We start from the raw sequence: 19,436 nt of genomic DNA, 5'->3' as shown, positions 1-19,436 counted from the left end.
AAGATGAGGCTTGATTTTATGTTCAGCCTGCACATCTGTTTATGGCTAATTTATTAAAGTTACCGAACTGGATTCACTGTGAAGTCTCTCTTGACTTATTTTCAATATGAAGTATGCTTTGGTCACATCTGGGCTGAGAAAATACAGCATTAATAATATAATTATCATTTTTATTGTATACCATATACAGAGAAAAAACATTACAGGTTTCTCATTTTAGAACAGAGTATAAGTTTACAAGTTCCACTGCTAAATATCCTCCAGCAAATATTTAATATTTAAAATTTTCTTTGTTTGCTTCATCTCAACAGAGAACAAGACCTCATTCCTCCAACATACATTATAACATTGATGCTTTTTAAGTTAGGCAAGCTGATGATGTCCGAGGTTTTTTTATTCACACCACATCATGATTTTCTGACTGTTTTTTCTGTTTTGCTCAGATATTTGTCTGACAGTCTTTGAAAGCCCACTTTAAGGACCATTTTTTCTTAAATTGCATGCTCCACATTATCCAGTCAAGTAGGGGGAAGATCAGGGATAATGGCAGAAAATGTGATGTTCTTCAAGAGCTTGCTGTAGCTCTTGTGGCCAATTTTTCCCCAGTTAGGAACATTTTTGTGACTAGATCACTTGGTCTTGAACATACTTGAGTCAGAAAAATAACATGAACAGGGCATTAGGCTGGCGAGTCACACGACTGAAATTTAGAAAATGTCAGATATTCGCTTGGCTATAAGACTTTAATTCTTGTCCCTTTTGTTTCTACACTGTGCGCTAGAGAAGGCGAGGTGACTGTGGAAAAATTATTAAATTAAAGGCAGAATAATAATCAAATTATGAGATGCACAACACTGGTGATATACAAACTTCTTCAAAGTCATATGCAAACACAGTCAATTAGAAATCTGGCAGGCTGCCTACACACAAGACAGTCCTTTGAGAAAATAAAAGTGATGAAAGAAACCAAAGACCCTGGTCTTTCAAGGAGAGCCAAGTGCATCATCATTTAAACTCATAAAGAATCCTATGAAAATAAATGTCTGTTCTTGTGAATGTCAGTTCTTGGTTCAGGGGAATGTTGAACAGAAAAACAGAAATGAAGAAAAGATTTATGTACTTGTGAGTGGCCTTCATGCTACAATTGAACTTCTGTACTATAAATTACCTGAGTAGACACATGACCTACTTGCAAATATTGATTTTTTTTTTAATTATTAATTTTCCCACCACATGGCGGGGTGTCACAGGTACAACCTGATGTTGCGCTGTTGGAAGCAAGAGCCAGATAAAAGACCAACATTTGCTGAGATCAGCAAAGAACTAGAGAAAATGATGGTAAAGAGTAGGGTAAGTGTGTGCAAGCTTGAGTTTTTGAAAGTTTTCTGATCACCTGAGTGTGAATATACAGAAATAAGGATCTGTTTTTTTGTTTTTGTTTTTTAAGTAATTTAATTTTCATCAGGTTTTAAACCATGTAAATATCTAGTGTCTTCCAAATGCATCCAGCTTTTTGAAAGCAGCTCTATCTCGTATAGTGGCTTTGGTGACTTTAACCCTAAGCGCATGAGATGAATTATCCTTAATCTGTCTAGCTTCCTTAACCAAAAAGAAACAAACTACTGTGAAAAGTTATTCCTAAATTGTAATGCTAAATAAATAACTCATGAGTGAGAAGCCTAGAACTAAAATAATGCAGTATTTCTTTGAATGTGGTTTAACGATATGATGATGGCAACAGAGAAATGAGAGCTGCGGGATTCCACCAAGCTGAGCTACTTTAAAGCTATTAGAATTCTGTGGAGATTCATCTTGGAATTTCCAAGCACCACATCACTCACAGTACTTTTACAGAGTCTCAGCTATGGCTTGTTCTTCCAGCTTGTTCAGCAATACAGTCTTGGCTTTGGTTATCCCTCACACATACCAGTGCATAAACCCTAATCCTATATGCATATCACACACACATGTATGTAAATTGTGTCTTTGTTTCCAAAATTAACATCTAGCTGTGTCATTATATCTCTGACTGAATAGAGCTTCAGCTTGAGAATTCCCTTTCTCGGCCCATGAGAAGAGCACACAAAAATGAATGTGTGCTGAGGTCTAAAAATAAGCCCAAGTTACATATATGCATAAAATGCATACATACATGTGCATTACTTGCACGTGCACATGTAATAATATTAGAAAAAAATCTACTCTTTCCTGTTTTCTTTTTGTTACAAATGGTAAATACAAGGTAAATATGTTGGCCATTATAAGATTTGAGAATGTGATGGCATTTACTTTGGGTGCAAAACAGATAACTAAACAAATGGGAATAATTGTGTTCAAAATGTGAATGTGAAGATAAATTCTAAATTAATAATGGCAAAAGTCAGAGGTCTAGACTGTACATTAAATTATATCACTCTAACTTATCAAGTACTACCTTATAGCTGCTGTGATTCAGTATGGAAATGACCTGCATATCCAGTGACAGACTCGTAATACAGAGGTTGGCAATGTTTCTGAAATAATCATTGTAATTAAAACCAAAGCCAATCCTAAACAGAGCTTTATAGATTAGTCATTTTTTCTTGGCTTTCTGGACTAAAAAATATTTTTCAATTCACAAACAAATTTGGGTAACTTTACCTTTTTAAAGTTAAATTTAAGTAAACTTCCCAATGAAAAGCATTTTGAAAGGAAAAGTAAAATTCAGAATAGTTTAAAATATGTTTCCCTCTTTATCAAAGCCATTCAGCAGCATAGATGAAAACTTGTAAAATTTTAGGGCTGACACAAATAGTTGGTTTTAGAACAACAGCAAAAGCTTTATTTGAAACGTTTACACAGCTCTAATTTTATACACAATTATGTAATAGATTGTGTACAATGATGAGAAGATCTGAATACCTTCTCCTTCAGGCTTACATATATATCAGGCATAACAGGAACTGAAGGTCGAACAAATCAGTTAGCACAGCCCTTTAACTTGGTTATCTTATTGTTGTGCAGAGTTAAGTAAGGGAAGTATTAATATATATGTAGTATTTCTAATGTTTAGGTAAGTAAGATCCTTCCAAAGATGCTACACTTGCAGAAAAGGAGAGGGTAATTGGGTGCTGCAGGTACTATCAAAAGACGAATGCAGTGGAGTATCTAGTTACTCAGTTTAAAGAAACCAGATGCATGTTTAGCATTTATATCCAACCAGTAACACTGCCATTCACTTTAACCCAGCCTTTTATGTATTCATTTCTTAGGATTACTTAGATCTTGCGGCTTCAACGCCTTCTGATTCCTTACTTTACGATGATGGGCTCTCAGAAGAGGAGACACCACTCGTGGACTGTAATAATGCTCCCCTCCCTCGAACCCTCCCTTCCACATGGATTGAAAACAAACTCTATGGTAGAATTTCACATGCATTTACTAGATTCTAGCAACACAAAAAAATGATTTTTCTTCTGCACTGTTCTCAGACTCTGTAACCCCATTAGAGTGTTCCTTGTCTGAATGAAGCCAATCAAAATTTGCTTGGAAGCTTCTTTTGGGTTTTTTTGTTTGTTTTTTCTTTTGGTAAATGTCAAAGTTTGCATCAGGATCATCCTTTAGTCATTTTGCAGCTGTGTTTAAAATAAACATTTTTAAAAGGATGTGAAAATAAGTAAAATTACTAGGTATCATATAGTAAAAGAAAAAAAGATCAGGGAAATATTCTCAGGGGAAATATAAAATGCTAATGAGTATCTAATTCAACTATCCTGTTGGGGGGTGGGGGCTGGGAACATTTAACATAAGTTAGATTCTGCACCTCTAATTTAAGCAAAATACTTTGGTTTTTTATAGCATTTGTGCCACAGTTCAATGATAGGACCCATTTGCAACATTTTTAGTTTATGAAGATGGATTCCTAAAGTTCAGATGCTTGTTAATGCAATTTGGATTCATAAGCTGAAATGTCTATTTAATGTGTCATAGAATGAAATCAGAGTATTATATACAGAAGGTACAAATACTGTATATAAGTATGATATACAGACTAAATCAACATATAAAGTCTTTTGAAAATTGAATTAACAATGGGCGTTTTGAAAATGCACTCAACTATTTTCACGTCCTTTGATTTATTATGAAAATGTCAGTACTAAATCCTGATTGAATGATGTAGCAAGTGTTTTTAAAAAGAACATATGCTTTCATATTGTGATGGTGAGATGGACAGTAAAAATGGTTCTTGCCAAAACTCCTACATTTTGTCTCCTGATTAAATATTCTACTTGGTTTTAGACATTTACTAACATTATAGATTTTTTTTATTCTCCAAGCAGTATAACTTTTGAAAAGCTGGATCTTTTAGCTTAAAAGTTGTCACTAAACTATAGCTTTGGGTCTATTTTTGATCTACACCCTAGCTATTAGCTATAATTATCTTTAATAGGTTCCCTCAAATCAGGTTCATTCTGGGGCACTTAGCGGCCAGATTGTTAAAAGAATGAAGTAGCTGAAAAGTTGCCACGAAGGCTGATGGCAGAAGCTGAATGTTTAAATAAGCAACAAAATCGGATTTCTGTTTTTTGAAAAACTTGACCCTGGTATGGTTCTCTGCTTGTACAGCTGGATCAACATGGTTCTAAGCACTCTCTTTCCAATTTGGTGATCACTTGTACTTGAACTGAGAAGCTGAGACTCAGTGGAAATAATTACATGCTTGAAATACACTTACATGTTGAATCAGGACAAGAGTGCTCAGGACTTTGTTAGATTTGACTCAGTTGTGCTCCTGAGATTTCCTAAAATTAAGCAGGGGATCCCTGATGAGGGTATGAGAGTGTCCCCAAAAACTCATTAAAGCCAAGGAAAGGCATCTATTTAAGTAAATGGAAATATTCTCAGTCATTGGAATGGACTTTGGATCCTGTCCCAAATAGGTTTAATGCTTGGAGCACTTCCTGTATAGCAAGAACTTCCTCTTGTAAAGCAGTATATTGCTATGTGATCATTAAAAGAGAAAATTATGGAAAGCTGGCGGCTCATCAGAAGAAAAATTATTAGCCTTTATTATGCAGGTGTGCACGCACGCGCATGCATATATACATACACATACACACTTTTTTTTTCTTTAAGAGAGCACTTTATTTTTTCAGGGTTTTTGCCTACAACTGAATTTGTGCTTCAGGGATTTTGAAACATCATTTATATCAATTGATTTGGGACAAAATCCAGTGGACTGGCTTAAAATACTGAAGGGAGTTTTGCCAAGGGCCTTACTGTCTGCACATGAAGTTATGGTTCTTCAGTGCAGAAAAAATTATCTGTTTTCATTTTTAGGCATGTCATACCCGAACTGGCCTGAGGAGAGCCCCGTTCCACTCACAAGATTCGATGGCACTAACTCTGTGTTTTCAAGATATGCAAATGATAGTGTATATGCTAACTGGATGGTTTCACACTCAGCGGCAAAATTTATGGACAAGTTTGATAGTTAAAATTTTCTTTGTGAAAGATAATGGACTCATGAGGGGAACAAATATGCAAAGAATGGAAAGTCCATTGTTTCGTTCTTTGTACAATCAACAACTACCTTTTAAATTGGCAAACTCTTTTACTGATAGTTTCTAAAGTATGTTATTCATGCTGAAGACTATAATTGGTGATTTCCCCTTTCAGAAAACATATCAAGCCAGATAAGAGTTGTAGTTCCGGTACTTCTTTTTAGACTGCCATTTTGCATATGGTTCCATGTGGTAACTGCTTACTGCAAATGGCCTTGCACTTCATTCTCAATGTTTTTTAGATTAACTATCCTGTATTACAGCTTTCTTGGATGGGAGAAGGTACTCGAACTGCTACTTTTATAGTGGCTGTTAGTATATGACCACTTGATCTAAGCAGGAAGCACAAACAATTTATGGAAGGGAGGGGGGAAAAAGGCTCCCGAATTACTGAGCTTGGTATCGAATGAGGAGGGTTACAATGATGTTGGCACTATTGAAGCCTGTATCTTGGTTTGGAAGCAAACATTAAGTAACTCAATAGAGAACTTGAGATTCAACATTTGAAGTCTTGTAAAATGTCTTAATGTCTTGTCTTAATGAGAAGAGAGTTTGTTTTATTAGTCTTAAACTACTCTTACCTTTAGCACAATGGAGATAAATTTGATAAAAGATATGCTGTATAGACTGATGGCAATCAACCGTGCTCATCTGACACAATTTATTTTCCATCACATACATCTTACTAACGTTAAAATGTGCAATCTTGTACAATCGTAATTCCTCTTATGAGTTCCATACAGACTGTATAGGATTTTTAGACGGAATTAAAGTAAAGAGATTTTGTTTGCAGTCATGTTCAGTGGGTTGGAGTCCTCCTCTCAGCTCAAAATTGGATGCGCTGCCATACACAGGACACTGCCATGACATAGCTCTGAATAAACTTATTATCTTGGAAGTCATGAGTGAGCAACACTTGCACAGCAAAACCATTGTTAGTTAACCCATACGAATAAAATGTCTCTGAATTTGTTAAGGATAAAGTGAAATATAAAAATGTTGTGCTACAACACTGACTTGATATTTAGGAAAATGATCTGCCTATGGGTCATGCGTTCTATGTGGAAGAGTAAATGATCAGCACTATTTTTGTCTTTATTTGTAATCTAATATGGTTAAAGATAACTCTTTCTTTGCTAAAAAAATATTGGGACATAAATCCTGAGTGACTCATTGTTAGCATTGTGATGGTTATTCTAAATAATCCAGTTCTACCAAAGCTTGCTCCTGTCACTTACAATCCAGTTTAGCTGTTTTCATGTTGTTTTGTGTGTCAACTTTATGTTTCCATTAAAGTCTGTGATTTCAGAAAAAAGTGAGTCAGACTGCCAAAACCTTAACACAGATTTTCATGTGACAAAAACTGGGATATAAAGTGCTGTGTTGGAATTTACACAATTTCACTACTGTATATCATACTTTAGTCTGTCCTGGTTTTCAGCAAGCACTAAGAAGTGTGGCTTCTTCGTTGTATGAACAATTACCACGTTGTGTAAAACTTATATACAGAAGACACATATAGCTATGTATACAAAAAGGGTTCAGTTGTGATATAATGGTGATCTTCACTGGCATGACACAACTCAGAACACTGTAAGAATGCATACCTTTAAAATAAATGGCACTCAAAATTAAGCCCATTAAATGGGCTTTTTTTCTATTGAGATAACTATGAAAAAGGGAAAGAACAAATGGCACCTGTGGTAACTGTTTTGTCCAGTTCTCTTCCTGTATTTTCTATCTGTAAATGAGAATTCTTTATTTGCCGTGAGCAGCCAAGGCACCAAGATTTTTATTTTTATTTTTTATTCTTTCTTAAATTAAGAATTTCTTTTTATCAGCTATCTCCAGCAACAGTATTCAACTGGGAGATGCGAAGTACACATTTTCTAATCTGAAAAGTCCTGTGACAACATTGTTCAACAATAGGTGAGTGACATTGTAATTAGTACTGAAATAATCAGTGTAAGAAGTGTAAGTGTCATGGTATTTCAGACTTTCAACACGAGCGAAGGTTGTTTCAATCGTTAATTCCTGTGGAAAAATTTCACTAATCCATATTTTATACATATGGACATCTGACATAGATTCTGCATATAAAATACATACACAGCTCCTAATTGCAGTTGTGTCATAAACAATAACTTGCACTCTGAAGTGCAGCTCATGGAATAATTTTTGACAAAGATTTGCTAATACAACTAATTTAGACTCCCTGCCTGCTCAGGAAATGTTGGTAAGAAATAGACTACGACTTTGTAGTAAGCATTCATCATATGAAATAACATGGAGGTTTGTCTTCTGTGTACACTTTTTAAGTATTTCCCTTGAAGTGTTTCCCATTTGTTCTGTGTTGCTGTTAGTGAGAATAGTGACAAGCTTGTTTCAGCTCCCCAGTCAGGTGAGAGTAAATGTCCTTCCCATGCAGAAAAAAGCAAAAATGAACTTTTTTTTTCCCTAGAAAAATCTTAGGCACTTGATTTCCCCAAGAAAGTGAATTCAAAGGCAACAAATGACTCACCTAAATGTATATAGGTTTGAGGGAATATTTCTAAAAAATTTTCCCTGCCTTTTCTGAATATCAGCAGTGGTTTACCTCTTGTGTGCTTTGAGTTGTGACAGATGGGGGAAACGGAGAATCTCATCATGTATCCTTTTAGTCATTATAGCAGCACAAATAAATTATTTCAGTATTCATTTTTATAAGCAAACTTTTCCAGAGTTATGACACTCAGCAAATCTACTGTGAGGTGGCAGATTTTAAACTGCAGCTATTAGTGTTTCATATAATAGAAATTAAAAAAAAAAAATCCTGTCTCTTAGATGTGAGGCACATAATATTGCAATCATGTTTTTATCTACAATTTGTAGTGCAAACTGTGTAGAGTATAAAACTTTATAGTGTTCTCAGTTGGACCTGTTTCAAGTAGTTCTCAAAAACATACAGTAAAAGCAAATTTCTGTTGCTTGATGGTTTCATATTCAATTTTGTTTGAATAATGCAATGCTCAAAATATATCTAAAAAGGATGTTACTGTAATTTTTACAAAATTCAAACAAAAAAATTGCTTATTTTTCAAACACTATATTTCAAACATCATCCCACCTAAAAGACCTATATCTCCTACTGGGGCCACAATGATTACTTTATAAGAGAACAGCAGACATGAATTTTAGTGGCACCAGGTCCTAGGGATCACTAGGCAGCAATCCCTGTAAACAAGGGGCAGTTTGTTCATAATGAGATGAACAACATGACCTTTTCATCTTAAGCTGTCTTTCTTAAAAAAAACAAACAAACAAACAAAAAACCTATCATTCTCTGATGGTGTATAAAAGTATTTAAAATGTTAATTAAAAAAACCCTAATTGCCCCAGCAGTTCAGTCCGTGGCATCTAACTTCATAGACCGTCTGAAGTTAGTGGGACCACTCAGTAAAATATTTGCAGGTCTAGGCTCAAATATTGCAATAATCTGTTAGTCTGCTATTTTTGATAATATGGATAAAGAAGCAATAGCACAGATCTACCCATCCTTACCCTACATTCTGTCTATCTAGAAGCTGTATCTAGAAGTCGGTACACGCTAGTAGACAGGTTAACCTAAATATATCTCTAATGTACACCCAGAAGAGAGAGAGTGAATGAAATATTTTTCAATATTTGTTAAGTTCTTCAGGAAAGATTAGCTGTGAGCAGCATTTCATATTGATGTTTCTCATTCCTAATTCTATAGGATAGCAACCTGTGTCTTCCAGTTGTGACAGATGCATACATATTTTTAATGCACTTTTGGAAGATGATGACTTTTTTCATGGTGTGTTTTTTGATTTTGCCTTGTTTTATAAAGGATTGCATGATTTCTTAACAAATTTCTTGCTAAAATTGGATTTTGGTCCGATATGGAAGCTCATTTTACTGATAACTTTCTGAAATTAACTATAATCATTTTCCCTAGCTGAGTGAAGATGATTACACTTCACCTTAAGCTCATCTATAATAATTAGTTCCTTACTTAGGGCTAATAAGGTACATTTCATAATAATCCAAACTCATCTCATCTGGAAGCTGTTTCATATGCATTACAGGCCAATCCCAAATGGTATGAACAATTTAAGAGCATTGCAGTTGCACATTACATGTCAGGAAATAACTTTCAAAGTTTCTGCATTAAAAAAGAGAATGCAAGAAGAGTGTGTTCATTCCAAGCTAGCTGTAAAATTAGTAGCTTTTAAAATGAATGACTATGTAATGATTGTTGTCACTGGGCATAAGACTGAGAACTTGATTCTATCCTTGCTGCAATAAGCAAGTGTGTATTAATGTACAAGGTGACTGTTTTAAGTGCATTTTATTTTGCTCCAATAAACAAGTTTCCACTTAATCAGTTAAGCACAGAAACTTGTAGAAGTTAAAGCCATTACACTGATAGTAAGTGACGTGCATATTTTGAATAAATATAGTGAGGGTTACAGTAGGTGTTTCTGGTAGGTGTATGTCTAACAGTAGGTGTTTTCTTTTATTCATATTCTGCAGGATGGGTTCCTCTGCCTCCCCACTCTTTAGCCCTGTGAACTGACAAGCTCCTAGCAGATTAGGCGGGAGACCAATGTCCTGTCTGCCAGGCACACGGACACAGTAGAGCCAGGCAGCACTGGAGTGACTGGTGTAGGGCCTGCAGGGAAGTGCAAGTCTAGTCTCATCATCTATTTAGATACATCCGTTGTTGTCATGGCAGGATAAGTACCTAATAAATACAGGGTGGTTTGTGTTTGCATACACCCAGAGCTGTGATGTTGTTGTGAAAACAAAATATTATCCTTACTTCCATGAGGTTGTAGCTAAACATCTCATCCCATTAAAAGCTACAGCTATTAAAACCACTTGGTACTTCTGACACTGGGTTCTCACTGTTAACCATCTCAGTTTGTGACTTCTTCTGAAAGTGCAATTATCACCAGCTGAAAACATTTGGATTTTTAATTTCAACAAATTCCCAGCAACAAAAGGAAGGTTTAGAAATGCCAAAATAAAAATTCAGCATCTTTAAGAGCTTCAGAAATGTGAACCAGATCCAATCTGTGTTCAGATGCAGTAGAGGTAATTTGGGTAGAGCACATGTGTATTTCCATAAGTTTTTGTCTTACATTGGTAAATATCTCATTCAAAACAACTCAAGAAAGTTTGGACAACTCAAGAAAGTTTGGACTGCTAAACTTGAATTTGTGGCTCTTGTCTTGATAGGGCCTCAGGTTTGAATTCCTGTGGATACTCAGTCTAGATCTGGATCCCTCTCTAACACTGCACTGTCCAGTCTGAATTTTCAGCATTCCACAAGTCACATAAGCACTTATTAAAGCCCCTATATGATGTTTCAGCTATTCGGCTTTGGGAACGGGGCTTTCCCTCCTTACATCCTCTTAGTTGAAAGAGTTTGATGTGTATGCTGATTTACTGTTTTCTACGTGTGCCAGTTTCATAACTCCCTGCCAATGTAATTTCCTGTCTAAATTTACACTGCTTTATTTTAGAAATAAAACTGAATCAACAGAAACTATTTTACAATCATACAGCATTTCTTTACTAAAAATCTAGGTTGCCTAGATTTGAGGAATTTTTAAAGTTATTCTGAGGGGGAAATAATGCAATCCCACTTCCCGATGTTTCAGATTTCATTAAAAGAGAAGAAAGCCATAGCCCCACTCAAATGAAAAAAACCTAGAGGATTCTCTGATCCTGCTTGTGTAGCAGAACACTGCCAAAAACAAGAGTAACATCCATGTATCCAGAGTATTTTACTTAAGTTCTAAAATAATTACGAAGGGGTCTGGAGTAACTTCACATAGATGTTGCAATCTTACAACTATTGGGAATGAAAACGTCGAAAGGGGGGAATCCCAAGTTAGCAGAGATGGCCGTATTGCTCCCTGAGAAGCTGGCAAAGGGATGATTCTTTAAGTCCACTGAAAAGAGCATAATAGAAGTGGAAAAAGCCCATGGAAGCATACGGGGCAGATAAATACCAGATTTATATTTTTATAGGCGTATGCCACTGAAAGAATCAGCTGGCAAGCTGTTCACTGTTCTGTGGGATTTCTCCAACAACTTTTTTGGTCAGGAGTGTCAGCGATTGATTTGACGCAGTGGAAGACAAGAATGATTCTTTCTGCTAAAGGGTGGATAAAATAATTGATAGAGATTTTAGGCTTGAGTCAGAGAATCATTTAAACACTTAGCTGGTTTCCCTGTACAGAGCAGGTTTGTGAACAGTGGCCTGGTCCAGAGATAGCACATAGTTGATGCTATTAAAAGGATTTTTATTTTAAAAATGACAGTTGAAAATCTCATTCAGTGTTGCTCTTCCAGGATCATTTGTTAAAATGAACTGTGAAAATTAGTTAAATACTGAGCAGAAACAGAGGATGTGGGTTTTTGTAAAAACAGTACTGAAAATATTTTAATTTGTACTGAAAGATATTTATCACTCATTTTACAGGCACAAAGATATTGTAAATAATCAAATTAGATAGCAACAAGTTGTCATTAGAGACAACTTTTTAACCAAAAAGAAATAATGTTTATTAAATCATTTTGATTTGCTTAACTGAGTCTTCCTTACGGTTTACTAAAATTACTAAATTTTAAATAAATATTTTGAAAAGCTAAGCTTTAAATAAGAGACTATTTGTAAGAGTTACTATTTTAAATGATAATGATTTGTATATTAGGCAACACAGAACACTACCCATAGCACTGTTAGACTTGGAAAGACACTAATGTGAAGAGCACAGATTATCTTTGTTGCTATAAAAGGCTTTAAAAATATGGCAAAGATCTTTCATGGTAAGATTTGAACATTTGTCAGGGGAACAGAGGGAGAAGATATTGTACCTTATATTATTAGCCATATAATCCATGTTACAGTAGAAAGCGCACAAAAATACCACACACACCTCCCAGCAATTAGGCAGCCTTTCCTTATGGGAGTGTCACAGGCGAGCCAGAGTAAATGATAATCCATAGTGCATCTGGATACTGGAGTTTATTTAAGAACCAACAAGATCAGAGCTTTTACCTCCTACTTGATTATTTCACACACTCCCCACACCCAGCATTACATTCACTGCTCTCGATTTCCCTCCCCAGCAGGGAGATCACTGCTGGCCCGGGAAGATGGGGCAGAAAGTGGTGTGGGTTCGTGCTGTGCCGCTGCTCACGCTTACCTGTCTCGGCTGTTACCAGCTGAGGTCCCTGGGCAGCCCCTGGCATTCGTCTCCATGCAGCCCACTGATCTCCAGGATCTTCCAGGATCTTTCCTCTAGCCGAGATCTTCACATTCTTTCTGGGCCCCTTCCTTCCTTCCAAAATCACTTCTTCTTGGGACCCCTTCCTTTTAGCACTCCCTCTTGAACCCCAGCCCCCAGTTTTTCCCAATCTGAATAGCATATGTGCACAAGCATAACACACGAGCAGCATCCTAATTGTTGGTTGTCTCATGTCTCTTTTTTAATTGTAGGATTCAGGATGTGCTACTTTACTTTAGTTCAGTTGTTACAAAGTGTACAAGCAGGCCATACCAGTTACATCTAGCCTGTAGTAGGCTCATGCTTAGGAGTTCGAAGTTTCAATATTGAACAGCCCCCCCCCCCCCCCCACAACTATTGGCAGCCTGTTAGCGTCCACAATTGAAGCTACTTTTTTGCCTAAGACACTTGGCCAAATTTTATAAAACATCAGTCTGTCCCTATTATGAAGATCCTTACATTTTGAGTATGCTTGAGTGGCTGTAACATAACCTGCAATTAATTGCTCAGTTTCTAAGATGTATGAGTTGCAGAAACACAATCAATATATAAAAAAACTTTTTATGGCTGTGTTTATCCTTTCACAGATACAATGTGTTTATTCAATACTACAAATCAGTGCTAGTCTAGCAATGGTAAGTGGAACATTCTTGCAGTTTAAATTAAAGTGAAAAACATGAATTTTTTTAAAATAATGGAACAAAAATGTCATTTATAAGCATTCAATTCCTTCACTGCTGAACTCATATATTCTTTTATTTAAAAGGAGAGTAGGCTGGCAGATCAAGTCTTTGTCATTCTTGTTCTAAAAATAGAAGCAGGAAAGGAGAAGCAGGAACAAATTTTCCTTGCTCTTGAGAAGCAGGAACAAATTCAAGAAAATTTCAAAGCATTTTGCTACTCAGCTGTCCTATGATTGGCTCTAAATTGTATTTCTAATGTAAAATCTTGCTTTGAATCAATTTGGTGTGGATCTTTATTTTATTTACATGGGTAGGCCGGGGGCAAGATTTTTGTTTAAAAAATAGAGACAAAACAACTGTAAGTCAAAAATTAAAGAGGAGCTCATGAGACAGGAAGGTAGTGTGGAAACGTGATCTTGGCTTTATAGATCATTCCATCTTTACCGCTGGATATTATGATGATAGTAGAAAAGTCTCAATAGCATGTTTAAACACATTTCTCAAAATCAGCTGCTGTTTTTATGCACATATGATAAAATGCTGATTTCTATGAAAATCTAAATACAGTGATTTCAACTGCTAAATTGAGATATGATGTTTGTAGTTTCTAGTTGTATTTTGATATTGTATGGAAACCAAGCAAGTTCTCTCCTGATGATGGAAGAGTATATCCTATATTCCTGTAGTCCTATCTTACGCTGTTTTAACACTAGGATTAATTTTTCGACCTTTGGTAGTAAAGTACTACTACTGATGAAGTCATAATGTGAATTTATTATTTCCATTCTATATTATGGAAGTAATAGCTTTAAAAGATTGAAAACATTCCGCTTAGAAACATTTTAACTTTGTATATGCAACGATGAGTGGTACAAGTAACAACAGGAACATTACAACTTAGTTTATAAATGAACTGACTGGAGTTTGGCCTCAAAGAAATGGAGCGGTTTGTAGGCAGTTGCAGACAAGCTTGTAGCTAACACTAGCCAAAAGCTGGAGTGGATTAGGTACACATTATCAAAAATGGGCCAGCACTGTACAGAACAATGTCTGGCATTTCTAATCCATTTTAGTGAACACATAAGAAGTTTTTTTTGTCTTTGGTCCTGTCTATTGTACAAAAAAAAAAACAAAAAAAACAACTGTTGGGTACCAGCTGTTTGCTAATCTCTCAACATGGATGATAGTCTCTATACTGCACCTCTTTGTAGTTTTGTCTTTGCTTTGTGTGGAAGATGGGTTTTTTCCTGTCTGCTGGAAAGGTGTAGTAGGTACAATACAGATTATGCAGTAAAACATACTAAATACTGATATGCTGAGTATTTTGCATTAAAAATGAAGCATCTCAGATTAAAGCACAACCAATTCCCTTGGTAAAGGTACTGTATTTAATTTAGATATTTAATATTTACCGTAATAACTTAAGCTTTGGTATGTAAGTTTTAAGCACGAAAAGGAACCCAACTAGATAACCAACCAAAAGATCTTGATAATTTATATTGTTATCTTCTGAGTCAAGTATGGTTCACCACAGATTGTATGACTTAAATCTTCTTTTCATGTATCCTGTTTTATTCTAAATGTGACTGATATTGCCTCATGTATGGAATGATCGAACTTCTTTCTCAACTGCATCTTCAACAGTGAATTCTAACGTTTGAAAGGTAAAAAATATATATTTCATGGATAGAGTTGCTATAAAATATATTACTCTATAACTTTAACAGGTTTCTGTTCTGTAATTCTGGACAAGGAAAAAAAGAATGTATCATTTTTGGTAAGTTTTTCCTAGTAGTGAGTGTTGTCTTTCAGTCAAAGTCCTCTTAATTTGTTTTCCATTCTAGGTACAGAATACAGGTGCTTGGATCTTCCTTCAGAGATGCTTTGTAGTCAGTGCATTTGTGACAAAATTGTCTTCTCCTTTTAGAAAAATGCCTAAAGCACTTCTTGGTGTCATTAGAAAGAAGGTATATAATAAAGGCATCTTGGAATCTTTAAATAAACCAATATAGAAATTCAGCACTACATATCTGGACTACATCCTATACAGGTTCTTTACTGGTTATTCTGGTGTGAACATTCTAGTGCAGTTGAAAATGAGTGGTGGAGCCCTTCACCATATGACCCATTGTGCCTGCCAGAACAAATAAGGCCATGTGGCCAGGAAAATGATCAGCTACTGTTGCAGAATACTGCAGAATATTGCATATTGCTTTCAGCTGGAACAAGGAGTAACATCTGGGTACTTAATACAACTCTTTGGAATTACTGCTGTACATTCCTGTTCGTCTGCAGCATAAACACCTTTACTTCTCATATAGTACTGTTTCTGGAATCCATTTTCTACCATTAAGGAACTCAGCAAGCATTGGTTGCTAACAGTAACTATATGTTGATTTAAAAAGAGAAGTTCTTGTAAGAAATTGGATCCCAACAATTCTAATGTGTTGCTCTGTAAGCTTCTCACGTTGCCAAACAGTCATACTATTGATAAAGTTAAACTAAATTGTCACTACTCAAAGAAGAATCAAGTGGACTGTAATATGCATTCTTGTCACCAGAAGGAAGCCTTTTCAGACAGAAGAAAAAGTTATTCACTCTTGTTTATACTGACTTACAGAGAGAACTGTGATTGTATCAATTATCTTTCCTAATAAGGATTAACAGAACTTCTGCTTTCAACAGTGAGTATAAAAATCGATGAGTCTGCTTTAATGTACAGCAGGACTATACAAGAATTTAGAGTGAGTTGATACTCTGGCAAGCCTGTACAGATTCTATTTTCTAGTGGGAATGTCTAAAACGGAGTAATTTAGCAACTCTGATCCCAAAACACCAGCAAAAAACAATCTATAGAATCATTTGCCAAACATTATATAAATAATATGCATCTGGTCCAAAATTTGGTGTGTTATGATGCTGAAGAATTAGCATTTATTTGATACCAAAACACTACACAAACCAATGCAGTTCTTCCTCATTCAAAGATGTATATGCCAAAAGTTTGAAGTCTGCCAAAATCAAAACGTGGAACTAATGCAGAGGGAAGAGTAACTTTAAATATAGAAAGATTAATGCAGAGTGTAGTTGCAGTGGTGGGTTAGTACAAAGTAATTTTACATATGCACTGTCTTTCCTATACCTATTCACAATTCAAGAGATAATTGCAGCCTCTAAAGCAGTGAAGTAAAATATCCAGAGTAAAATATCCAGAGCTTCAAAGCACTTTTTAAAAGCACTTCACAATAGATGCCCCATGATGAGGAGAAAATAGCAATAGTGTCCCTTTTACTTTGAGAGGAACATATACGTAAAGAACAAAGTTAGCCTTTCAGTGACTTGGTTGAGGCTCATGCTTCAGAGTCATTAGCAGAGCCTGAGGTAGAGTTTAGCTTTCCAGAGCCCAGACTTAAATTAATTCTATCGTAATGCACTACCTCTCCTGTAACCCCTCATACCAACAAGTCCATACCAACAAGATGTATTTGGACAGGACCACTGACAAAAGGGTTATGGAATATAATTTGGAATAAAAGGTCAAAGTGCGGATTTTAAGGGAACAAAATAGAATTCAAGATGATCAAAATGCTATAGGATGGTTTATTTCAGAATATTAAAAATTCTTTATACTTTTGGTTGCATTGTTCAGTATCTCTGTTATAAATAATTTGCAAGAATTAAAACAAGGATAAAGAAAGCAGCTTCACATGGGATCGATGTTGGAATTGTGCCATCAGTAACACTGAGCTGTGGTATTTGACAAAAAGCCCTGTGTCAAGGCACACTAATGACTATTGTTTGGCAATTAAAGCTCTAAAATCCTAGGCAAAATAACAGACCATTTTTCTTATTTCACACACACATTTCATTTTGACTCAAGAGGATAAGAGAACAAAAATACCTAGTGTTGAATGATTGCTTTTTTTCTCTTTGGTCTCATTTACATTACTCCTTCACTTTGGCATCACATTCTCAGATCAGCTCCTCTCTCTTTTTTCTATTGTTTCTTCCCCTCCAGCCCACGCATATGCTTAAAAAAAAATACCCCAAAACCACTAGAGGCTGGAGCTAATGCTGTTCTGGAAAACTCTTCTTCTTTTTAGAATCAGCTATTGCCAGCCACTTCCTTTCCCCCTAACTGTAGCAATTTAAGGACACCACTGCCTAAAGTTTTAGCAAAACATTTTTAAAGTCTGCCTCTATGTCTATAAAATAATCATCCTATTGTAATACTTCTAATTAAATACAAAGCTGTGTCACCGTTATATCCATATTTATTGCTTTCAGATGTTAGGACATCTGCAAATATCTCTCTAAGAAGAATCACCGGCTAAAATGAATTGCGTCTTAAAACACAGGCATTTCCTAAATGTTTTTATTGCGTTATTTATTCACAAACAAACCAGAAATTCTGCCGTCGGCCTGTAAGACTTAGACCAAAGAGAAACTACACCATCTGTCAGCATAAACATAGGTCTGAGTTATGAAGGAATGTTTAATCTCCGAATAGCTCATTTTGATAGAAGAGTCTGGAACTTATACCTAATGTAACTGCAATGGCATAGTTTTTCCTGTCATGGTAGACCTCCCATAGAGGTGGGTATGGATACCGAGCTTCTTGTTAGTGGAGTGTAAGAAACCTATTCTTTTTTCCTTCTCCTGATCTGAAGAAAAAGAAAATAATCTTTCTGGAAGTAGAAGAACACTCTATAAAATAGAGGAAGCTGACACTTAAGAAAATCTATTCTGTGGACAATCTCCTGTAAGTCACCGTAGAGATCTCTCCACATAGTGGCAAACTAGCCCTTGCACAGAAAACTGGTAGCTGAGAAACTTGAAGGACAGTATTAGAGTCTGGTTGCTCTACATAGACAAATCAGTGGGTGATTCAGGGTTGCCAGAGTTTGTTTCAGACCTACGTTAGAGCATTAGTTAGTGAAAGTAGCTTGGTGGCAGTGATTATTTCCATTCTGTTATCTCCCTGTACTTGTAAAGACTATTATGTCTAGAGAACTCTGCAGTCTCCAGTATCAGTAGAGTAACATAGTCAAGTGTCTGGTAAACTCCTATCCACTTATCACTACACAGAACGCAAACAAGAGCTGGGAGATGCTCAGTCATCTGTAGTATGCAATAGTGAAACCTACCATGAGGTCAGATTTAAAATAGTAGCATATTTACATACTGTTTAAAAAAAGAAGAATGAACCTACATTTACCTAGTTTCAGGAGAGCAAACGTGGAAATCTAAACTTTGCTGATGTCTCTCTTCTCCATAAGCCTCCCTTTATTTTGATGGATATCTAACTTCAAGAACCTAGCTTCATGAAAAGCTTCTAATGATAGTAAAAAGCTCACATCAACGGCCGGCCACAGCAATGGCTGATCACACCAGCCAAGCCAATCTTTCAGCAGCAGTGCATTCTCCCTACATGCTGGTTTGCTACCTGTAGCAAACCAGATGTTAATGGAACAGAGCGCTGAAGTGGACCCTAACAGCAAAGAGTGGTAAGACAGTTCTTAGTCCATATAGAACACCCCTGTTTATTTAAAATCACACTTTATCCAAGGCATTCTCTGGAAAGCCCATCTTTGTTCATGCTGTTTGAGGGCCTGAAATCTCAGCTGAACAGACACCAGTCCCTTGAACAGTAAATCCTCTTCCAGGCTGTGCAGCATACACAGCATGCAGCTATTTATGAATGAACTAGTTTAAGTGTGCCTTAAAGACAAAAGGTTGTTCCATATTAAATATGGTAGATGACTTAGTGCACCAATAATGTGTCAGAAAAGGCAGCCTCTGATGTTGACAGCAAAGCAAGGCTCTGCTGCTGAAAGCACCTAACACCTACCTTTGTTTCATGCAGGTAAACAGTTACTGTAAAGCAGGCAAACTAGCATTACTAG

General features: G+C 36.0%; 1 protein-coding gene across 2 annotated transcripts in view; it reads left to right on the top strand.

The window, feature by feature from the left end:
• RET (ret proto-oncogene) overlaps positions 1–6,214 on the top strand; it is an 86,364-nt gene extending 80,150 nt beyond the window's left edge. For both annotated transcript variants that reach the window (XM_064513799.1, XM_026116814.2), the window contains 3 exons: positions 1,251–1,350; positions 3,252–3,399; positions 5,320–6,214. In XM_064513799.1, coding sequence (XP_064369869.1) covers positions 1,251–1,350; positions 3,252–3,399; positions 5,320–5,477 — 406 coding nt within the window. In that variant the 3' untranslated portion in view covers positions 5,478–6,214. The remainder of the gene's footprint in view (positions 1–1,250; positions 1,351–3,251; positions 3,400–5,319) is intronic.
• Positions 6,215–19,436: the final 13,222 nt, after the last annotated feature.

This window comes from Dromaius novaehollandiae, chromosome 6, assembly GCF_036370855.1.
Source record: "Dromaius novaehollandiae isolate bDroNov1 chromosome 6, bDroNov1.hap1, whole genome shotgun sequence".
Lineage (NCBI taxonomy): Eukaryota > Metazoa > Chordata > Aves > Casuariiformes > Dromaiidae > Dromaius > Dromaius novaehollandiae.
Note: the sequence above shows the minus strand (reverse complement) of the source record. Positions and strands in the feature narration are given on the sequence as shown.